The 9823-nt window shown below is 44.0% G+C and overlaps 1 protein-coding gene across 2 annotated transcripts in view; it reads right to left on the bottom strand.

Moving 5' to 3' along the window:
• Nucleotides 1-45: 45 nt before the first annotated feature.
• Nucleotides 46-9823, bottom strand: part of PSD3 (pleckstrin and Sec7 domain containing 3) — a 98019-nt gene continuing 88241 nt past the window's right edge. The window contains exon 15 of one of the 2 annotated variants that reach the window (XM_031059069.1): nt 46-3821. In XM_031059069.1, coding sequence (XP_030914929.1) covers nt 3609-3821 — 213 coding nt within the window. In that variant the 3' untranslated portion in view covers nt 46-3608. The remainder of the gene's footprint in view (nt 3822-9823) is intronic. The other variant, XM_031059070.1, reaches the window with a different exon arrangement.

Below are 9823 nucleotides of genomic sequence, written 5' to 3'. Positions count from 1 at the left end.
GACAAGGAAGGATGGCACCTCCCTGCGTCACCAATGCAAAGGCTCTCCCACATGCACACATGCTCATGGCAGCCAGCCAGTAGCTCCTTACACTGAGTACACGCAGGAAACTGCAGGCTGCTCCAGTGATTTGTAGCTCAAGTCCCAGAGGCAGGCTGGAAACCAGCAGAATATCCTTACATACTGCAACCAGAGCTCCTGAATCGCTGCAGTCAAGCACTGATCTTCTCTAGAGGCAAACATTTCCGCAAAGAAGGGCAGGGTGCAGGGTACCATGCAAAACTCCCTGGTCAGATCCTTAATGGTGCTATTCAAGGAGAACCACCTATTAAACCACCTGAGAACCTGCCCTATCCTATATAGTATCATCAGGAGGGAAAAAAACTAATTACAGTACTGATTGGTAGATGAACCTATTCCCAAGGGAGGGCAGGAGTCTTAAGACTTTTGCAACAGGATCACATTTTTTTCTTGTTCTCCAAAGCGTGCATTTCTATGCAGGTGCCTGGGCTGCTTACACATTATAAAGCAACAAAGGAAAATGGCATTAATTAAAACTGGAGCAGAAACCATAAATTCTGGGTAAACTGATCTGCACGCCTCAACAGTCTCAGCAAGACTGCTCTAAGCTCAACAAATGTTTAATGACTAAAAAATGCAAAAATGAAAAACTGTATTTGATACATTCAGATGAGACCTAAAAAAAATACCCTATCTGTTTACAAGTATACATGGAAATAGGTAATAAATAATGAAAAAAACATCCTTTTTGCAGTTCACTTTTTGATTTTTCCTATTGCTTCAAATCATCTTTTCTGCAATGACTTTGAAGAGGAATTATCCAGTTTCTGTGTCAAAGCTGGAACATGCATTTAACAGGAGTAATTTCTTTTTGAGCTCAGCAATTTAACTGGAATTTTCAGCAACCAAAATACGCTTAAAGCCAGGGAAGAAGAAAGTTAAATGTCACCTCTTTGCTTTTTGAAGCACTGCACTCCATAAATACAAGAGGTTTGCCAAGCATGTTCTAGCCCGCCTTCAAAAAGATCATCTACTCAACCCAACCCTGACAGCCAAGCAGGGCCATTTATAGATCTGCACCTTTTTTTTGGGTTTTGTTTCTGCTGCATGTATCCTATTATATAAAATAATTCACAGAATGATGTACTGGTTCTGGCCAGGACAGGGTTAATTTATGCAGTAGCCCAGCAGGAGCATGGCTTGGACTTGAAGGTTATTCTATACCACTTCATGTCATTTTCCAGGAACGGGAGAAGATGTCCCTCCTGGGTCGGAGTATTGGGAAGCAAATGGTTGGGTATTGTTGGGTTCTGCGTGGTGAGTATTCTTGAGCACTGTGTTATTAATACTGTTGTTTACCATTAATTTTCTTACCTCATTGCCATTTCCAGTAAATTTTGTTATCTCAACCTGTGGTCTTTGCCCTTTATGCTTCCAATTCTCCTCTCCAGCCCACTGCAAGGATGGGGAGGAGAAGGAGGGAGCAAGCAAGGGCCATGTAGTTTGGAGAGTCTCAGTGGGAACACTAAATACCACTCCTTAGTCATGAAAGGGAGGTCAAGTTTTCTTCCCAGAGGTGTATTCAGCATTCCCCAACTGTGGCAGATGCCAGATGGATGCACATCTCAACATCACTCATGAGAACAGTCTCATCTGGCTTCACTGCCAGGCTGCAGCTGCAAGGATCAATTTGCCCCAAAACCTCACATCTGAGAGTGCAACATCACTGTTACAGGCAATAGACAGCACAACACCACAAAACCTGTTGCATGGTGGTACTCAGTAGGGAAGGCAAGTCATGCAGCGGCTGTTAAGGGCCTTTTCTCTTAGTTCTGCCCATTGGACTGGCAGCTCAATTGATGAATTGACTTGGACCCTTTGGAAGCCTGACAGAACACACATCCACTCAGGTAGCAATTATTTTGATGTGTGGCCCTTTGACTGCTTGGGCTGAAAACAACAGTGTATTTCTAAACAGTCCTTGCATTGATCTTGATGTTTCTATTATGCATCAAGAATTGCATTCAACAAGAAGGCTGTCCTGTGCCAGCCACAACAGAATGAACAGCAAGGAGCAATTTTCAACTGGCCCTCAATATTATCTCCCAAGGTGCTCTGTGGGAAAGGCCAGTTTGGTAGTACTACTTCATATAGGGAAAGGGTGACACAAAATGGGAGAGATCTGTCCCAGCTCACCCTGTGGGCCAGTATAAAAACTGAGATTATAACTCGGGTAACAAGTTAGGTAACAGGAGAGCCAGCACCCTCTGCAGAGCCATGACACTGCCCAGACAAGAGGGGCTGGGAAGTAGGAAAATTATTTCTATGTCATCTTTCTGCTCTCTGTGCCTGAAAAACTGCTGGCCACCCCAAGGGTCTATGGCACAAACAGGGGCCTTTCACGTATGGAAAGACCTACCCATGGTGGTCTCTCCTAGATCTGTGCTCTCCTTGGAAAGCCTGGCACAGGGTATGGAGGAACTGTGAGGAGGCACCAGCGTCTTCCACCTATATGTGAGCTAAAGAAGGAAAATGGAGAACTGAGGAGAATCCCATTCTGAAGAAAAAAGGCAAAGTGCTTTGTCACTATGAGAGGAATTGAAAGCAGCTCTCTTTGCACACCAACAAGGAAACCCCTGGAAGGGGAAGCGACAGGACACAATATATCATAAGGCTCTATATAGCAGCTAAGTGAGAGCGTATAGTTAAAAACTACACAGAGGCCCTTTGTCTTTAATATATATAATTAATATATAATGCTAATGGCTGACATCTACAGCAGCCTTCTCTGCAAATAAATGTGAAGCCCAGATAGCCATTCCAACTGGGTAATCCCTAATCTTCCTGACTGCAGAGACAGCATGGGTTTGGATGCCTTCCAGCCTACAAACTCAGGAGAAGGCTCCCTGCTTGGAAGGAAGCAAACAAATTATTCCAATGCCGTCATCTCAGCATTGCCAGAGGTTTCCAGGTTTCATTCCTTCACACTCGCGAAGTGTCCAGGGTCAATGCAGTAACAATAAGCAACAGTGACTATTTACTGTACCACCTGCTGCACAGTACCAGTACCAACATGCCCCACATTGTCAGGAAACTAGTGCTCCCAGCACCCTAGCCTATAGTCAGCCTTCTGCAGCTGCATGTTTGCACAGCTTTTCTCACAGCTACAGCTCAAATTCACAGCACTGCAGCACTTGTCCAGTTATTTTTCCCACCCACCACGTAAATAAAGTGACAAGTGACTTAAGAGATGAAAGCCACATGCCGATGGGAGGAGATAAATGGGGAGGAGACAGAATAAACGTCACAGCGTTCTACCCCTTCCCCAGCTCCTTTAGAAACAGAATAACACAAAAAAGTCCCGATGCTTCAATTGCTAAATGATAAATTAACAAAGCAAAGCAAAGCAGGAGCAAAGACATCTCCCACAATCTGCACAGAAACAGCAAAATATACAATAGAAAATGTCACTAACACCCCATTCAGGCAGATGCACTTATTTTTTGTGAATGACAGGCTATTAAATGAAAAAATTTTGACCACCAATACTTCGCTGCATGGCTGTTCCCCTAGTTGTCATTTCCACCCTAAGTGACCTTCTGCTTAATGCTGGGTGTTTCTGGCCTGTAGTCCTTCCTCTCTGAGACATTGCGTTTCACCTTGGCACTAACTGGAGACTCCTGATTCAAAGAAGGACTTGAGTGGGATTTCTTCAGTCCTGGTGCATCATTCTCTCCTCCGCTCAGCAGCTCCTTCACCCCTTCTTTCAGTAGGCCAACGTAAATCTCATAGCGATTTTTCTGGGAAATGAAAAGAAAGGCCCAAATTAGTCTGGAAGAAATTCTGCAGGGGCACATGAGAGACCACCTCAGTAACTTAATGCTTTCTGCTGGCCTTGAAAGCCAGGGGATCAACATGTATGCGAACAATGATGCCTAATGTGGATATGAACAACAGTGGCTAATGTAAATTAAACAAAGAGGATTTAAGGCAGACTGAGGCCTGTGTAATTAGAGGCACTCAGTTCTGCAGCACACAAATTCCGATGCTCCGATGAGTGTTGGCTCCCATTCCAAGTAACACCACCAAATGAAAGCTTGCTACTTTAGTCATGCTGAGATCAAAGCTGTGCTCACACATACTGAGATCCTATGTGCTCAGGCACGCATGGAGATAACTGCACTAAACTAAGGGGCAACAAAAATCCCGCTCTGCTGCAATCCTCCACTTCCACCAGCAGGTCCTGCTTTTCTTATCCACGGGGGAGAAACCAAAGCAGGGTCTAAGTTCAGACTGTATCAGCATGGCCACCACTAAGCATGTGGGAGACTCTTCTAAAAGGCCAGACCTTAACAAAAAGGAGCAGATGAGAAGGCCATGACAGCAGCAAAGCATGTTTCCCTGCTATGTCACTCACAGGGAATGATGAAGGTTGCTGTCTGTCCAGACATTGCTATTTTTCAACTGGAAAAAGTTCACTTTACTGTGCCCCATGCCCATTTGTTCTATTCCTCGTCTGGACCACAGTTTTCCCCCTCCAACAGGAAGGTTTCATTCTGTTTGCTACAATTGCATCATTTTCCAAGAAACAATTCAGCAAGGAAGGAAATGAGGGTACGGTAACAGAAGACCCCTGAAGGATCTCAGAAACAGATGTTGGGGCAGGAGGTCCTGAGAACAGAGCAATCCACTTCATAGGATTTCTTTAATAACTTGCCCCTGATATATCCATTAAAGACATGGTGCAGGCATTGTAATTACAGCAATCTCAGTGTGCTGGGAGTCAGGGAAGGTGGATGTAAATATCTGTACTGATTGTTAACTTGTATTTGAAAGTGGCAAAACAGCAGCCAAGCTATTATGTTCCTGACAGAGGAAAAAAGTATTTAAGAAAATATTTTACATTTTCTAATAAAATAATAAAGTTCTGGTAAAAACATTTATTTAAGGGCAGGAAGTCAAAAAGCTTTGAAGTATGGAATACAAAAGGGGGAAAAAAAGAACAGAATGTGACTGGCTTTTGAGAATCCTTTGAATAAACAAACCCTCATAGAGGAGAATCATAACAGAATCCTCCTACAAATGAAATAAATAAGCATTCCTATGACTTCCATATCTGGAGATGGAGCTCCACAACGTGAGAGACAAACACATGAAGCAGGTAAGATGTGTCATTTAATAAAAAAGGAAATGGAGGAACAGCAAGAACCCTGACGATGATGCACTGAGCTGATGGATGATTCATCACAAAATGAAGCAGACGCTTCTGCAAAAGGCCAGCCAGTGCTCTTAGCTTGGGAACAGCATAATATCATGAAATTGAGAGGGGAGCTTTACTATTGTACGGATTTATGCTTTTACTGGTCCAGTAAACACCACCAGAGTCTCAAGACTCAGCAATCAGAATGGAAATCCAGCACCTGCATGTGTGCAAATGGCCATTTACCCCTGAACTTTGTGAGCCCTTGATTTCTATTACAATTAATCAACACACTTCTACTTTGATTTCAACCACAACAAAGCTGGTCTTTCAGTGACCTGACATTTGAAGTTAGGTAAATGCTACTGGAAATTTTGCTTAAAAAAAAAAAATCAATCTGGCAATTTCTGTCAAGAAATAAAACCACAGAAGTTGAAGCCATTCAAAAGCTTCTGCAACATTATCTCTGAAGAATGAATGCACATAATAATGAAGTATAGAAGTAGCCGCACATCGGTATTCTGGCTTCACCTCTCATCTGACAGCACTCAAAAGGTACTTCTCTAACTAAAAATTTTCTGCAATAAGCAACAACTTTTTTGCAATCTTATGCAGTCTTCTTCAGAGAGCAGGCAATGAACGCTGTTCCTTCCATGGTGTGTGTAAGTAAAGACACTATCAAAAACAAATGCTACTGGCTGTATACCTGAACAAGGACCAGTTACCTCATGCTTCACCTCCCCTCCATCCCACTTGTCTTTTGCTAGGAACAAGAATGAAGGCATCACTAGTGTGCGAACAAAAAGAAACTCTAAGTACCTACAGAAAAGGAAAATGGCACCTTCCTTCCTAATGGTACTATGCTGCTACCTTAGGGACTCACAGGACCTTTTGGTGTGTTTCCTGAGATGTATCAGCATGGCCCTTTGTACACAGACACTAGGTTTAGCCTGCTGTCTCAGCCTGAAAGAGACAGTTACAAAATCCTACCTCTCCTGCCCCTTGCCCTTTTCATTTAATCTCATGCAGCAAGCTCTTTCACCACTCCTGCCAACCCTGACAAGACATTGTTCTAAAGGGAAGCTTTCCATTCACAAAGTTTCCATTCACAGTTTTCATACAGCTCAACATTTAGGTTTGGTTTGGGATTTTTACTGCCTCACAGAATAATAGAATAAACTGAGTTGGAAGGGGCCCACAGGGATAATCCAGTCCAATTCCTAGCCCTGCTCAGGACCATCCACAAGAATCACACCATGTACCTGAGTGCATTGTCCAAACAATTCTTGAATTCTGCCAGGCTGGTGCTGTGATCACTTCCCTGGGGAGCCAGTTCCAGTGCCCAATCACCCTCTGGGTGAAGAAGAATCTCTCTCCAATGTCCAGCCTAAACCTTCCCTGACACAGGTGCAGGCCATTCCCACACATCATCACAGACAGATCAGTGCCTGTCCCTCCTCTTCCCCTCACAAGAAAGCTGTTGACTGCAATGAGGTCTCCCCTCAGCTCCTCCCTCTCCTCCAGGCTGAACAAACCAAAAGACCTCAGCTGCTCATCATATGACTTCCCCTTAAGGCCTTCATAATCTTCACTGCCCTCCTTTGGAGGCTCTGGGGCTTCATATCTTTCTTATACTGAGGGACCAAAACTGGTCCCAGCACTCGAGGTGAGGCCGCCCCAGTGCTGAGCAGAGTGGGACAATCCCCTCCCTTGCCTCTCTGCTGATGCTGAGCCTCATGCACCCCATGCAGAGCTGGCCCTCCTGGCTGCCAGAGCACTGCTGACTCATATTCAACTTGCCCTTGAACAGATCCCTTTCCATGGCACTGCTCTCCATTTTCTCATTTTCAGGCAGTCCATACACCCAGGGTTGTCCCATCTAAGATGCAGAATCCATAACTTTCCCTTGTTGAACTTCATACAGGTGGTGATTGCCCAGCCCTGTAATTTGTCAAGGTTTCTCTGTGGGGCCTCCTTGCCTTCAAGGGAGTCAGCAGCTTCTCTCAGTTCTGTATCATCTGCAAACTTGCTTAGTATCCCCTCCAGTCCTGTGCCCAAGTAATTTATGAAGATGTTGAAGAGCACAGGGCTAAGGATGGAGCCCTGTGGAACCCCACTAGTGACAGATCACCAGTCTGATGTCACCCCATTCACTGCAGCCCTTTGTGCCTGACCCATGAGCCAGCTGCTCACCCCACCATGCAATGTGTCCACGCTGTGGACTGGACATTTTCTCCAGAAGGGTCCTGTATCAAAGTATCAAAAGCTTTATGAAATCAAAAAAAGATTGCATTAACTGGCTTCTCTTGATCAGGTAAGTGGGTTATCCTGTCATAAAAGACAACCAGGTTGGACAAGCCTGACTTTCCTCTCATGAAGCTGTGCTGGCTGTGATGATGGTTCCAGTGTCCTCCAGATGTTTTCCAGTACTTCCCAGAATAATTTTCTCTGTAATTTTACCAGGCACTGAACTGAGATTGACAGACCTGTAGTTTCCAGTGTCATCCTTTTTGCCCTTCTTGAAAACAGGGAAAACATTAGACAGTTTCCAGCCAACTGGGCTCTCTCCAGACTGTTCAAATATCATCGAGACAAGTTTTGTGATGACATCAGAAAAGTGAGGCATCCTGGAAGAATTTCAATAGGCCCCATATATTTGCAGGGATCCAGCTTAAACAGCTGATCCTACACAACTTCAAGGTTAACTGGGAGCATTCTCAAAGTCATGGTCCTCCATCTCAGGGCACTGAGATCCCCCTGGTCTGACACCCATGTTGAAGACAGAGGCAAAGACTGCATTAAACACTGTGCCTTGCCCATGTCCCTGTTTGTGAGATGGCCATCCTAATCCTGATGTAAGACGCTGATGTTATTTCTACACTGCCTTTTGCCATTAATACATTTTAAAACAATGTTTTTACTGACAGTCTTTTTAAAACACTCTTTTTATTCCCCATAGCTCTGGCCAGATGCAACTCCAATTGGGATTTGGCCACGTGAATTTTCTTGTTACAATGGTGAGCAGCATCTCTCACTGTATTCTTCCCATGCCACTTGACCTTACTTCCACTCAGCATACACCTTACTTTTGTGACTTGGCTCCAGAAGAAGATCCCAGTTAGCCTTCTGCCTCATCTGTTTGATTTCCAGCATTTTGGAATAGCCTGCTCTCATGACCATTGGAATGGTGTCTTGATAGTTCAACATGGCCAGTGAAATCTGTGCTTAGTGTGAAGGTAACACAGCACAGCAAACCAGCACTGTGAATTACCACTTCTCCCACATAACTGAAGCTGGTGCCACAACTTGCCTGCTTAGATGAGCACTCATGCAGAGCTGATCACTTACCTGAACTGCACAGCTCAAATGCTGTTTGAGACTCTCACTAGTGAAGAGGACACCTTTTGTTTCCTGGGCTATACTGGTTCTGATTTGTACTGAGGTACCTGAGGAATATCCTCAAAAGATAAAGGATACAAATTTAATCCCTGATAAAATTCACAGGAAAAACCCCACAAGAATCTACTCCCTCATCAATCTTTCTATAAACATTTAACACGCCAGCCCACATTTCATCCTAACTCACCAAGCTTCTAAAAGTGACAGAAAATAAACTTTGTGTCAAGAATACAATGCTAAGAAAATGCTTGATCTTCCAAGTTTTACAAGATGACCTCCAGAGAGAAAGTGTGTGGCTTACTCTGTACATCTGAGTGCTCTCTTCAAAACTAACTGACACTGTGCCATTGATCACAACCCTTTGATGTCGATTGTTCAGTGTCAACTTCCTAATCCACTTCATCAGCTTGATTACAAGGTTGTTAGAGGTGACAATGTCAGAATTCTTGTGAAAGCGAAGAACGAACAACATCCACTGCTCTCTCCTTGTCCATCACACCAAACATCCCATCATAAAAGACTATCATGTTGGTCAAGTTATGATTCCTCCTTCATAAAGCCATGCTGATGGACATTGCTACAGCAAAGTGAAACTCAACACAGCGGCTACACAGTGGTTAACCTTCTGCAAAAGCAAAAGTATGCAATGACTTAAGTTCAGGAATAAAAAGAGTCCCTCTAACAGAAACTGATAGCACGGGGCAGAAGGCTTACTTCATTTCTAGAGGCTTGTGCTGTGTTGCCTCCAACATCAGCTCTGGTGGTCTCATCTGTCTTATTTGCTCTTCCTCTTTGTCAGACTATGTATTTTCCTTGCCAGGCAGTGCCTATTTAGAGTAGGATCCTTTCAGACCCAAGGCAACATTGACTCGTAGTCCTGGGGGAAAAAGCTCAAAGGTGTAGTCATAACAAATGCCAGACATCTGCTGGGTTGCCGATTCATTCCCACATAGTCCTAAAATGTGGCAGACACCATTATAGATAAAAGCTGCTGTCAGATACTCAAAACAATCTCCTAATGCATCTGCCTAAGTTGCATCATTCAATCTGTGATCTTTAATTCTACCATTTTCCTTCTCATCCTGACATCCATCTAAGTGGTATACAACACAATGGCTCTGAGGAGGGAGGCAAGCTTATGACAGTAACTTCAGCATATCAGTTCCTTCAGAATCTACCAATGGACGACAATTACCATGATCT

Source organism: Geospiza fortis, unplaced genomic scaffold (genome assembly GCF_000277835.1).
Source record: "Geospiza fortis unplaced genomic scaffold, GeoFor_1.0 scaffold167, whole genome shotgun sequence".
NCBI classification, from domain to species: Eukaryota; Metazoa; Chordata; class Aves; order Passeriformes; family Thraupidae; genus Geospiza; species Geospiza fortis.
The sequence above is the reverse complement of the archived record's forward strand: the minus strand, read 5'-3'. Positions and strand labels throughout refer to the sequence as shown.